The 13,071-nt window shown below is 55.5% G+C and overlaps 1 protein-coding gene across 1 annotated transcript in view; it reads right to left on the bottom strand.

Moving 5' to 3' along the window:
- ANTXR1 (ANTXR cell adhesion molecule 1) overlaps positions 1–13,071 on the bottom strand; it is a 197,835-nt gene that overhangs the window by 72,727 nt on the left and 112,037 nt on the right. Inside the window, exon 13 of the mRNA XM_055328273.1 lies at positions 2,191–2,286. Within this exon, the coding sequence (XP_055184248.1) occupies positions 2,191–2,286 (96 nt within the window). The remainder of the gene's footprint in view (positions 1–2,190; positions 2,287–13,071) is intronic.

Raw genomic sequence — 13,071 nt, 5'->3', positions numbered from 1 at the left:
CTTGGGTGACACTGCTTCCAGCCACGAGAGACATCAATTCAGAGACATCTCCCTGGAAATTAAAACCACAGTGAAATATCCCCTCCACCGGTCAGAACGGTCGGCCACCATCAAGAGACAAAAGATAACAAACACCGGCCAGGACGTGGCGAGAGGGGACCACTTGGGCACCGCTGGTGGGGATGGAAATCGGAGCCCGGAGGTTCCTTGGAAAAATTGAAAACAGAACTCCCGTGCGACCCCGCAGGCCCGCTTCCCAGGGGGAGCTCGGAAGGAGACACAATCATCATCCTGGAGAGGCGCCTGCCCCTCCGCAGGCCGCGACGCTGCTCGCAGGAGCCGAGGCATGGAAACAGCCCGGGCGTCCGTCGACGGGCGATTGGGTGAGACGGCTGCATGGCACAGACCACCGGGCACACACGCAGGACGGAGTGTGTCCAGCCGCAATACGGAAGGGGCTCTTGCCACGCGCAGCCCCCCGGACACAGCTTGAGGCCATCGCGCTGAGTGGGGCAGGTCACACGGAGCAACACAAGTACTGTGGGATGCACTGACATGTGGAATCTAAAAAAACCAAAAAACCCCAAAGTCCTAGAAACAGACGGGACCTGTAATCGCCGGAGGGGGGTGTCGGGGGGAGAGGGGGTAACGGGCCTGACGGCGGCCACAGCTAAGAACGCCGAGTGCTGCGTCCACGCGGACGTCCGGATGCGCGTTTACCTGCCCGAGACCGTCGTTGCAGACCTCGGACCTCCACTAGGCCCCGTGTCCGTCGTATCTCAGTAGCACCCCACGGCAGCCCCACGCCCGCCAGGGTCCATGCAGCCTCGCGGAACGCGGCCCCATACTCCTGTTGCAGTAGGTACCATGTGGGGCCGTTCCTCGGCGGGGGGCGGGGAGGGGGCTGCTGCTGACTCCTCCGGCCTCGCCTCTGCCATCAGGTCAGCGCCTGGTTCTCCTTGTTGCACGCTGCCGAGGGGTTGCCTATGGTGCCCGGAGCCCTCAGCAGGGCCGGCCCCAGCCGTGGGCACCTGCTCTGGGCAACGTGGGGGACCGGGTGGGGGGACCAGGCAGGGTACCAGGTGGGGGACCGGGTGCCACTGCGAGGTCACTGCCCGCTGCCCCTACTTTGGAGCCCCCTGCAAACAGTCGTTGAATTTTTTGTTTCTTCCCATCAGAATTTCAGGCTGGGGAACGTGCTTGTGTTGGACTCGGCCCGGAAAGCGCGGTGGCCGCCCCGGCCCTCCCCTCCCCTCCCCTCCCATCCCCTGCCCTCCGCGGCCCTCCCTTCCCTGCGCACCGCCCCGAACCCGCCACCAACAGTGGGAAGGAGCGCGGAGCCCCGCGGCCTGCACCTGCCACCCGAGGCCGGCGCCTGTCCGGCTCCTGCACGCGCGTGTGACCCGCCGGACCGTGTCCCCTGCACACCCCGGTCGGTGGAGAGGCCGGAGGGCTTCGCCGCGCTCCGAGTCTGCGGGGGAAGCAGGCTCGGAAAGCGGGGCGTTGGGGTTTCTCCCCTTTATTTGGATATGACTGTTTGGACTTCCCCTGTTCGGGGGCCTGGGGCCTGAGCAGATGAGCGGCCACATTTTGCTGGAGTGCAGCAGGTGACAGCGGGCGACCCGGCCCGAGGCTGTCGGCGGAGGGGGGTAGGGGGGACGCCGGCCACGGCCCCGCGGTGGCTCCTGACGGGTGACTGTGACGGGGACGGGGCGGGTTTTCCGGGCCCTGAAGCCCGAGTGCGTAGACCCGGGCAGGGCCTGCAGGGCACGCAGCCTGCGGACGTCAGCTACCGCGAGCGAAGCAGGGGGGCACTTACTATTACGAGAAATAAGGGGCTGGAGGAGGCCCTGTCTCAGGTGGGCGGACCGGCTGCCAAGGCCAGAGTGGCCGTGGAAGCCCATCGGCTGGTGCAACTCTGCACGCGTGATGTGGGCACGTCTGACACACGGTTCACAGCATCCTCAGCGCTGCAGCCCCGCGGCCACGGGGACGCTGTGCCCACTGACCGTCTCACCCCCGCCCGGACCACCCCCAGCGACTGGCCGCCCACCGAGCCACGCGAGCCTACGCCACCTTGGTCTCCCTTGTAGGAGCATCTGCCCCTAGACCCCTTCAAAGAGGTTCTGGTCACCGTCTCTGACTCCCGGGCCTGCAGGCCTTGTGTCACCTTGGGCTCGGGGCACTTACCACGGTGCAGCACAGGGGCCAGAACCACCAGAGGAGAGCCAGGGCCAGCAGCAGGAACAGGATCAGCAGGGCGATTGCCAGGATGGAGCCGTCCGACTGTGGGGCCGAGAGAGAGGACGGTCAGCAGCGGGCCGGCCTGTGCGCTGCAGCCACCCGGGCCCTGGCCTGCCCTGCGGGCCACACGCTCCCCGCGGCCAGCTCTCTGCAGAAGGCCCGGCTCCCGGGGCCACGCCATGGCAGTGGCCTGGTGACATCCTCCCCCTCTGCACCTGCCCTCAGCCCCGCTGCCCTGGACTCACCCCACACATGCTCGGCCCCCCGCCCCGGAGCCCATCCACGGGCGAGGCCCAGAGCCAGTGCACAGCACGGGGTGGGGACACGGATTCAGGGCGGGGGGGCCGACACAGACCCCAGAGGCCAGGGCGGAGGCAGCTGAGTCATCCAGCGCTACCAGGCTCGGGCCACGGGCTGAGCGTTGCCCCTTTCGAACGTGCCCAGCCTGGTCCTGAAAGTTCGCGCGCTTGCCCAGGCCCGCGAGGGCTGCTAACCTCTAGCAAACCGAGGTCCCCGTCGGGTCGGGATGGCAGGGCTGCCAGCCCAAGGGGACACACTGACGTCTCCCCCCGCCCAACCCGGCCGCTGGCAGCAGAAAGGGAAGGAGTTTTAGGGGGTGTGGGGGGGGCGGGCAGGGCGCGGAGCAAACTGTCACGGGCGCGACCGTCACGTACTGTTCTGAGGACAGCCGGGAGCCCCACCTGGAGCCCTCCCACCCCCGGCAGTCAGCACGTTGGCACCTCCATGTCCTTTTCAGTGAGGGAGTGGCTGCTGGTGCAGCTACCGAGCCACTGGCCACCGTGTGGATGCTGCTGTCCAGCGATATTGAGACGACACGCGAAAGCGTTCCTGATAGTGACTGGGCTTCTGGTAAAGGTCAGGAGTGAGAGGGAAGGACCGAGGGGGCTGCACTAAAATATTTATAGTGGTTTTGCAGGTACTGGGTTTATGTAATTTTCTTAAAAGAAAAAAAATCGGTCTTGGGCGCCCGGGTGGCTCAGCGGTGGAGCGTCTGTCTGTCTTGGGGTCAGGGCGTGACCCCGGGTCCCGGGATCGAGTCCTGCATTGGGCTCCCTGCAGGGAGCCTGCTTCTCCCTCTGCCTGGGTCTCTGCCTCTCTTGTGTGTCTCAGGAATCAATAAATTTTTTAAAATCTTAAAAAAAAAATCTCTTTTCCCTTTCTTTCTTTCTTTCTTTCTTTCTTTCTTTCTTTCTTTCTTTCTTTCTTTCTTTCTTTCTTTCTTTCTTTCTTCTTCTCTTAACAATCAGTAGTAAGAAGATAAACTGCTGAAGTTGTTCTTTAAAAATCCATCCCTGGGCCCCCCTACTTTGGCGTCTGAGCTCTCCTGTCCCAGAGGCCCTTACCCAGGCCCGGTGGACCCACGGGTGTACGGAGGGGCTCCAAGGGGACGGGAGCGCGTGACGCCCTCGAAGTTACACCCATGATCTTCTTGGCCCGTGTCTGTCTCCAGGGGGGACCGTGGGCTGCACGATGAGGGGCTCGGAGCTGCCCCCAGCCCCCAGCCCGTGACGAGGCCTGAGGCTGGGTGGCCTGTTGAGGGTGAGCGCAGCAGGTCAGTGGCACCCTCGGGACAGGACTCCCTCCCACTCCCGGGGCTCAGCGGGGCTACTGGAAGCTGTTTAAAGGCAGCTCTGAGTCCCTGGAATGTCTTGGACTGAAGAGCCAGGAGCTAAGTATCCTGGTCCAACGGGCGGGGGCTTGGGAAGGCCGACTGTCCCCCGGAGGGTGCGGCCTCGAGGCAGGTGCAGGGCGGGTGGGGCGGGAGCCGCGGGGCCCAGGGCGTGGACGTGAGCGCTGCGGCACATCGAGCGGACTTCCCAGCCTCCCGGGCGGTCGAGGGTGACTCCTAACCCTTCAGGCTCTGCACCCCCAAAAGGAGACCGGAAGTCTCAGCTGCCCCGCTGCACAGTCAGGGGGACAAAGGAGCGCCCTAAGGTGCCGGTGGGCAGATGGCACGGAAGCTATGGGGCCAAGCGCCGCCCTTCCCGTCCACCTCCCACCGTGGCAAGGGGAGAGGAGGCTTGTGCCCTGGGGGGGAACCCCGGCAGCACCGAGACGCACCTGTGGCCGCACCTGTGGCCGGCTCTCCCCCAGCCAGGTGGGTCTGCTTCACCCAGGATGGAGCGGGGAGGAGGGGCACGGTTGGACAGAACCAGGTGCTCGCGGGGGGCCGGGAAGGTTGCACAAGCGGGACCCACGTGCAGGGGCTGCGTGTGATTCAACAGCGAACCCCTGCACCCCGCACCTGTCAGGTGGTGAACAGCACAGATGGTCTCTCTGAAGGAACTCACATTCTGGTGGAACGAGGAGGAGGATGATAGTCATTAGCACGACTCACCTATACGGAGCGCTCGCTGCGAGCCGGGGGCTGCTCTACGCGCTAGTGTACTTTCCCTTGGCAGCCCCTGGGACTCTCATCAACTACCTTAGGAATTTAATTATATTATTTCTAGGGATGCCCGGGGGGGCTCAGTGGTTGAGCATCTGCCTTTGGCGCAGGGCGTGACCCCGGGGTCCTGGGATCGAGTCCCGCGTCGGGCTCCCTGCGTGGAGCCTGCTTCTCCCTCCCTTGGCCTGTGTCTCTGCCTCTCTCTTGGTGTTTCTCATGAATAGATAAATAAAATCTTAAAAAAAGAAAAGAGAGAGAGAGAGAAATATCTGCCCTTTAAAGACTAGGCCTGAAGCGTCCGCATGAGAGATTAAACCATATTTTTAACGGCTGCACCTGCTCCGAGGGAAGCCTCGGCCCGTGGCCCAGTGTGGATCAAGGGGTCACACGGGTGACGCTGTATTTCAGAGCAAAGTCAGCGAGGGATGAGCCCACAGGGCAGCCACCCCCCAACCGTCCTGGATTGGAGCTTCGATCACCCGCGTGCCGTGGGACTGACCACTCGCGTGAAGACGGCCCCGTGAGCCCGCTGCGTGTGTGTCGGCGGCGTACGCAGGGCCGCCCCTGCGCAGGTACTGGGAGCGCTGGAAAGAGTTCAGAGGCCGAGCAAGGCAGTGGATGGGCCGCCAAAGACCGATTCCCACCATTGCTCTCATCCCGGCAGCCTAACCCTCGACACGAGTTAAATTCTTGTTTTGCTTAGAAAGTGAAAACAAAGCCTAAAACAACCAAAATGGCTCTTTGATTAGAAAAATATTCATCAGGAGGCGGTGGGCGGCGGCGGGGGGGGGGGGGATGCCCTGGGCTGTGTGACTGGAGCCGCAAGGCGCGTGGGGTGGTGCCTCTCCCAGTCGTGGGGGCGACGATCACCGGGTCCTTTAGGGAAGAGTGTGAAGCCTCCTAAATCCCACGGCGGGTGGGCTCGGCCATGCTCCTCCCGTGGGCTGCCCCTGCCGCCCCTGCTGCTGCCCCAGGTCCTCCCTGCACAGGCCCCAGGCCCACGGGGACGCGGGAAACTGCTTCCATCCCGGGCTTGAGTTTCCAGCGCATTCACCGCCACGCTCGGCCTGTCGTTACCCGACAATAAGGAAGGACCAGTGAGGTCCACACTTGGGGGGCGTCTCGCTCCTGGAGACGCACAGATGAGGCATCCTAGGCTTCACCGCAGCGGCCCTCCGACACCCCCTGCTCTCACGGCTCCCAGGACGGGCCCTCGCGACCGTCTCGATGGGGTCTGACGACGGCGCAGCCCCCTAGCCGAGGGCTCCCCGCCAGGCTCTGCGGACCCCGAGCATCAATACGGGCTCCCCAAGGTGTGCGGCGCTCACGGCGCCAGGCCAGGCTGCTCTGGGCCGCGGCCCGCGAACCAGCGAATCAGCAGCGTTAAGCTGCGCGTCGAGGGGCCCTTAGCCACACGTGGCCAGAGATTCGACCAGAAAATAGCTGGCGACCCGTTCAAGCTTCTCAAAAGCTGGTGATGCGACTTCCCTGGATCTGGCTGGTGAGGGACGATGCCACAGGCCGCTGCAGGACTGGCGAGCCCCACCCCCTCCTCCCCTCTCCTTCCTCCTCCTCCTCTTCCCCCTCCTCCTGGCTCCCTCTCCAGGTGACCATCTGAGGCACTGTGGGGAGGCCCTCGGGGACAGCGACCCTTCGTCTGGGGCCACCCTGGTCTCTGAGCACAACCACGCGGCCGCCTGCTGGCTCCCAGCACCGGAGAGGCCGACCTGGTGAGCGGGACGCGTGCGGAGACAAAGAGACTCGTCTCCTCTGGAGGTCCTGGGTGGGGGGGTGGGGGGGGCCCCTGTGCCCCCGGCTTCGGCCCCTCAGCTCCAGGCCTTCCCGTCTGGGGGCGCAGCTGGCGCTGGGAGGTGTCACATTCCAGAGCTCGGGGTGGAACGCACAAGCATCCCCAGCAGCTGGGCCGAGCTCCGCTTCCTGCCCAGACAAAACTGGCGGACCGCGGGCAGGTTTTATTTTGTAAGATGAAATTTAAGTCATTTTATTGCCGCTGAGACGTTCTGGATGAGCAAGCCCCAGAGACCAAGACTCTCTCGCCCTCTCTCACAGCTTATATATTCTATTATTTCTGGAAGCAACTTCAGCAATTATCTAACTTCTCCACCCAACCCGCCCTGCATTTTACTGGAATTTTATTCTCCTGGCATGTGAGACCGTACGGACTCTCCTGAGTTCCTTCCTCCTATCCCGTTACCCCTTATCCACCTTCCTCACGGGCTGCTCCTGGGCCCTTAAGGGCATGTGCCACAGATGCATTTTTTTGTTTGTTTTATTTTTGGAAAGGTATACAGTTTTTTTTTTAATTTTTTTTTTTTTTTTATTTATGACAGTCACAGAGAGAGAGAGAGAGAGGCAGAGACACAGGCAGAGGGAGAAGCAGGCTCCATGCACCGGGAGCCTGACGTGGGATTCGATCCCGGGTCTCCAGGATCGTGCCCCGGGCCAAAGACAGGCACCAAACCACTGCGCCACCCAGGGATCCCAGGTATACAGTTTTTACTTTGCTCGGAGCGTGTCTGCTTTCTAAATCTGCTTTAAAAAATCATGGTGGGACCGCTGGGGGGCTCAGCGGTCGAGTGCCTGCCTTCGGTCCAGGGCTTGATCCTGGAGACCCGGGGTCGAGTCCCGCGTCGGGCTCCCTGCAGGGAGCCTGCTTCTCCCTCTGCCTGGGTCTCTGCCTCTGTGGGTCTCTCATGAATAAATAAAATCTTTTTTTAAAAAAATCATGGTAAAAAGATACAAGTTGCCATTTTAGGCATTTTTAAAAGCGCACGATTCAGCGGCAGTGCGTCACGTACGATGTCGTGCGACCCGTGGATGCGCAGCTGGCTGCACTGTGCCCCTGGCGCCCTCCTCCACGGGCCGCCTCTCTGCCTCTCAGAGGTGGGACTCTCACCTCGGGACCGAGGACTGACCTCTTCATCCCTAGCCTAGATCTCTCCTGACGCTCCGGTCAGGGTCCTTCGACTGCCTGGCAGGTCATACCGATGCCTGAACGTCAACGAGGTCAAACGGAGCCCGCTGGTGGCCCACCCAGGCCTGCTCCGCTCCTCTCCTCACTCCGTGGCAGGACTTGGAGACCTGAGCCCTTCTTGCGTGTGTCCCCGTCTACTCCCCTGGACACTGCAGATGAGGGTCTGAACTGATTACGTCTTTCCTAGGCAGCGGCGGCTCTCATCCCCACCACCGTCTCGCTGCCCCCAATTCCACCCTCTGCGGCGGCCTCTAGAGTCATCCACCCGAATGCTGCTCTGAAAGCTCTAACAGCTCCTCCTTGTCTGCAGGTTCCCTTAAGGTTCGTGAGAATTCGATGAAAGGGACGCACCCTTTTGGTCAGAAAAGGACACATTCACAATGACACACAGGCTCACAAATTTGCATGACAATTCCAGAGCGTCCATGGAATCCCCAGAGCCCATTAGGGGTCCTGGGTCCTCACGGCGAGGGGCCTTGTACTTCTCCTACCGCCTCTCCTCTCCGCCTCCCTCCTTACACTTCGTGCTTTGACAAGAGTGAACCTGTGCACACCCTGCCGGGCTGTTCTCCCGTGTTCTTCCCCCTGAAACACCCTTTCGTCCTTTCATTGCTGGGGAGGCTGTTTCTCATCTCTCACGTCTTAGCTCAGGCAACCCCGATTCGCTCCTATCTTGTCTTCTCACTGAACACCTACTATGTGCGAGGCCCTCTGCAAGCACCGGCCTACAAGATGGGCTTGGTCTGTGCAATGACAGACCTGTAGTTAAGCGGGGAGCACAGACAAGTGAACACTAGCAGTGACCTCTGGGTGTGTGCCCTACGTCAGCATCTACCGTGCATGATAGAAATCCTCTCACTAGGTGCTCACCTCTCTCCCTTAACTGTAAGCCCCTAGAGGACACAAGTCCGACTTTACTCATTTTGTGACCCTGAGACACAGTACAGTCTTTCAAACATAAAACAACCTGTCACTCAAGTATTTATTAGATGGAGGGAAGTTAGAATCGAGGAGCCTAGTGCCTTCTACAGCTAGTGGGTGCAGAAATGGCACTGGAGTCAACGTCCCCCTCCGCTGCTCACATCCCCCTCTGCTGGAAACAGCTCATTAATCTCACTGCAAAGAGCTGGGGCTTTGGAATCAGGAAAGGATATTTAAATCCGAATTCTTCCTATTATTAATATGCAGATTTTAAGTGCATCATGCAAGGTCTCTTAAATTTCCCTTTTGCTACGTAGATGAAGTTGAGATAATTCCTGCTTCCCGGGGTTGATTTGATCCTTAATGGGATAAGAGATGTAAAGATGCTGACACATAGCTATCCTTCAATAGATGTGACGTCCCTTGTGATTCCCTCTTGCTTCTACGCCCACATCGTGTTCCTAGTGATGTGCCTGGCCTTGGCCTAGGCCAACGAATTTGATTTCTGTAAACAATCTCCCGCTTACTGTGGCTGGAGCTACGATGTTCGTGGGTGGCCCCAGGTTAGGTATTTGGGAGACCACAGGCCCTTGGATGTCCATACCCGTGTCAGGGAAAGGGAAACCCAAGTGGGTTTCCCAATGGGAAGTTTAATTGCCCCCATTAAAGGTGATCAAATATTGATGTTGGTAAAACATAATTACATGATTATGATTCATTCATTCCTGTTACCTGACAGTGATCTGGGCTACAAGTAGCCATAAAATTGATAGACACTGAAGACACTGGATCCCTTAACCCACAAAGTAGGCAGGATAGAATAAAATATGAGGTGAGAATTACCTAAGTGCTAGTGGAACTCCTTTTAAAAAGTTTGGCCATGAAGTAATGAGGCCGTTCTTGTAGTGAGCGTAGCAAAACCCCCACATCCAGATGAATCTAATTCCCTCCAAACGTAGTGGCTTTGGACACCGGAGACCCTCCAGTGATACAGCCATTGCTGAAAGCAATGCTGAGACGCCTGCCTTGGAACCGTTTTTGAAACCAATTCATAGGCCACAACAAGAAACTCTTATACCTTCTCAGTCATGCTTCGCTTTTCACCAAGGAGGTTCCCGGCTTGATAAACTACCATTCATCAGACCCGGTTCCCACAACTTTTAGGGGTTGTTTTCATATCAAATGACGATGTGTCCCTATTCCCCTACTGAGGATATTCAAATACCGTGACTTCGATGTTGAGCTCGTTTCAAAGCGGAGTGAAGACAGTTGGCATCGTGACACTGTTGTTGGAGAAAGTATATGGCTTTCCAAGGTAAATATTTTGAAGGGGAAGCAATCATTTGGACGTGCAAATTCTAGTTTGCTGCAAATCTTAGGACTTTATGCCTTATGTGAATAATACCACCAGGACTTCGATAAGCTGTCACTCGTATGCGATTAAGGGGAGATGGATGTCACCCTCCTTCAAACTCAAGCTCTAAGGTCCCGTGTCACGGAAGGACGCCTCGTATCAAGGTTTTCCAGCACCGTCCTGGTCTTCTTGTCACCCCGACCCAGTAGAGACACTTGATCTCACTCTCAACGGTAAGGGTGACGATAAGAAAATCTTGGGTTCATTCAGCACATTCCTCTCTCTCCACAAAATGCATAGAGCTTGAGAATCAAAACCAGTTTTTAGAGAATAATTCAGTCAAGATGCAGCTCATTAGTACTCAGAATGCCTTAGCTCCCGTGAGTGGGCTGTTGAAATAGGATTAGAGAGAAAGTTCCTTAGTAACGTTCAAATATGATGACGCTGGAAGAGAAAGGCTACTAATTTCTTGTTTTTTTCATTTTTCGTTTCCTTACGGGGACTGATCTCTTTATAGCCTTTAATGTAGCTTTTTATTTAAGGTCCGTGCTTAATTGGTTTCCTTGGTCATCCCTCCCAGGTGAGTCAGCATCATCATTACCTATCGCCAGCAAGTAAGCATACCTACTGTATCCTGTGACCTCCTGTGACAGGAGGTCATCGCGGTCACTCACACACATAGAGGCTCACCAGGGGTGACCGCGATGACCGATTCTTTAAAACTAGGCCTCTAAACTGAATTACAGAGTATCTGGAAACCAACTAATCACTTCCTGTTGAGTTTCTAACACACAGTCAGCAGCAGGAGACATAGAAAGATGAACACGGTGGGTCTGTCTCCACTCCTGGAAGACGTCATCACTGTCCAGGTAGAAGGTCAGGGTCGACTCACAGGGCTCGCTCGAGGAGCAGCACAGGGTATGTGTAGTTAAACTTGAAATGATGCTACAAACCACAGCGCGCCTGAGCTCAGAGCAGAGTTCCGGAGGCTTGCCAAGGCCAGTGAGGCATCCTGGGGCAGGTCCAGGCAGCACTTGGCAGGCCTAGACGCCACAGGGAAATCTGGGTAGGTGGAGAGCAGGAGAGGGCATTCCAGAAGGAAAGTGAAATGTGATCAAAGGCACAGAAGTCGGGGCGGACACCCCTTTACTCAGGGCGAGGAAGCATGGAATGCAAAATTTCACTCATCGTCAAACATTTTTATCTATCAGGAACCAACGCGTTCACAATTTTACCTCCAGTATAAGTAGAGGTCAACCGAGGTTGCCAGATTGGATTCTGGTAGCAGCGGCATTTGTTAGACAGTCATTTAGGTTGAGTTTGTACCTTTATATGCAATCTCAGAACCTTGAGCTTTTAGGTATCTTTTCCAATTCCATGAATTTGGGCAATGAAGGTAAAAGAAATCACCCTTCGCTGCACCTTTCATATTTCCTTGGCCTGCAAATGAAGCAGTCCTCCTGACACTGGGATGGGTGTACAAGAAACCCGGGAATATTTTAGTTGTCACTTATTCACATACTTTTTAACTTTTTTTTTTGGTAAGGAAACAAAACACTCAGCCCACTGCCTTGGGCCCGGAGGAAGCTAACATCTTTTCTAGCAACCATAGTAACGGCGAAGGAATGCTAGTTACATATGCTTGTGGCACTGAGGACTCTGGTTCTAGGGGGATCGACATCAAATCACTAATCTTTGAATTTCCTAATGAATAGGTGAGAAGCGGGTTGCTTTGCAAAAGGAAAGGAGGGGCTTTGTCAGTCTGTAGGAAGCAGAAGGAAGAGCTTGCTGGCCTTTTGGGAGTGCAAACAGTATAAATCACGTCAGTCCCCAAAAATGTCCTGATCAGAAGACACACATGAGGACGCCGGGGAGGCCCGTGATTTGGTGGAATGTGACCATAAATTGTCAACGAGGACAATATGGCCTGGGTTTGGCTGCTGTCCCCTCCGGTTCTGTGATAGCCCAGTCCACGGATTTTGCCAATTTTGAATCATTTAAGGAGTTGGCAATTATTTCAATGTTGGAGAAAGGAGATCCTTTCAGGCTCTCTCTTCTTTTTGGCCCTACTTCCCAAACTGTTAATCAATCCTTCATTTGCTCCTCCTTTTCTACTCCTGCCCTCCTCCCCCCTCTGGTTTCTTCCTCTACCTCTCCCTTTCTATTCTGTTTGTTACTTTCATACTCGTGTTCTTCTATATTTTTTGGGGGGGTTTACTCCGTTGTTCTCTAATGTCTTGGGTTCAATGTTTGGCTAACTGGCTTACCACTTCCTTCTTTTCTAGTATAAACACTTAAGGCTACAGATTTTCCTCTAAGAACGACTTCAGCTGCATTCATAAGTTTTGTTATGTGGCATCTTCATAATTGACTAGTTTTAAGTATTTCCTAATTTCCATTATGACTTTGCTTGGACTCATAAGAGATTTAGATGTCTGTTTGATATTTCCAAAAATGTGAGATTTTCCTAACTATGCAATAGCACCACTGGTTATATCATGAAGTTGGCCATAACGTGATTGGTCATCAGCTCCTACCTCCTTTCTCTATATTTCAGTCTTCAAAGGAGAGAGGCTAGAGTTCTCTTTTTCCACGATGGATGGGGTGGACGGTGAGAGGAGGTGACTGGTCAGTTTTGTTCAGCATATGTTTCTTCTATTTTTGGCACAGTACAGACTGATGGGAAATATCTCACTGAACCTAAGACGCATCCTCGTAGGATAACTGATTATTTGAGGAGCCATTAGGGAAAAATATGGCCAATTAAATGATGATAAATAACTGGTGATCTGGAACATCCCAATTTCAGAGATGTTAAAATGTGCAAAAAGTGTGTCTTAGAATTTATGAAATACGGGTATTTTTTCATTAATCTTATAACTGCATAACCTCTATTTTATGCAACCAAAGAACTTTGGACCCTTCCTAGGACATTTTGCTGTAGCCTCATTGTGTGTCCATTAGATCATGCTTAATTGCAGTATTCAAATTATTTATATTTTATTAATTTTCCTTGGGCTGCTTAATCTATTAATTACTGAAAGAATTGCATTTAAATCTCTTGTGGTGGTAGATCTATCAATTTCTCTTTATAATTCTGTCAATATTTGTTTCATATATGCTAAGGATATATCATTAAGTTCAGAC

The sequence above is a fragment of the Nyctereutes procyonoides genome, unplaced genomic scaffold (genome assembly GCF_905146905.1).
Source record: "Nyctereutes procyonoides isolate TBG_1078 unplaced genomic scaffold, NYPRO_anot_genome, whole genome shotgun sequence".
Taxonomy (NCBI): Eukaryota; Metazoa; Chordata; class Mammalia; order Carnivora; family Canidae; genus Nyctereutes; species Nyctereutes procyonoides.
Note: the sequence above shows the minus strand (reverse complement) of the source record. Positions and strands in the feature narration are given on the sequence as shown.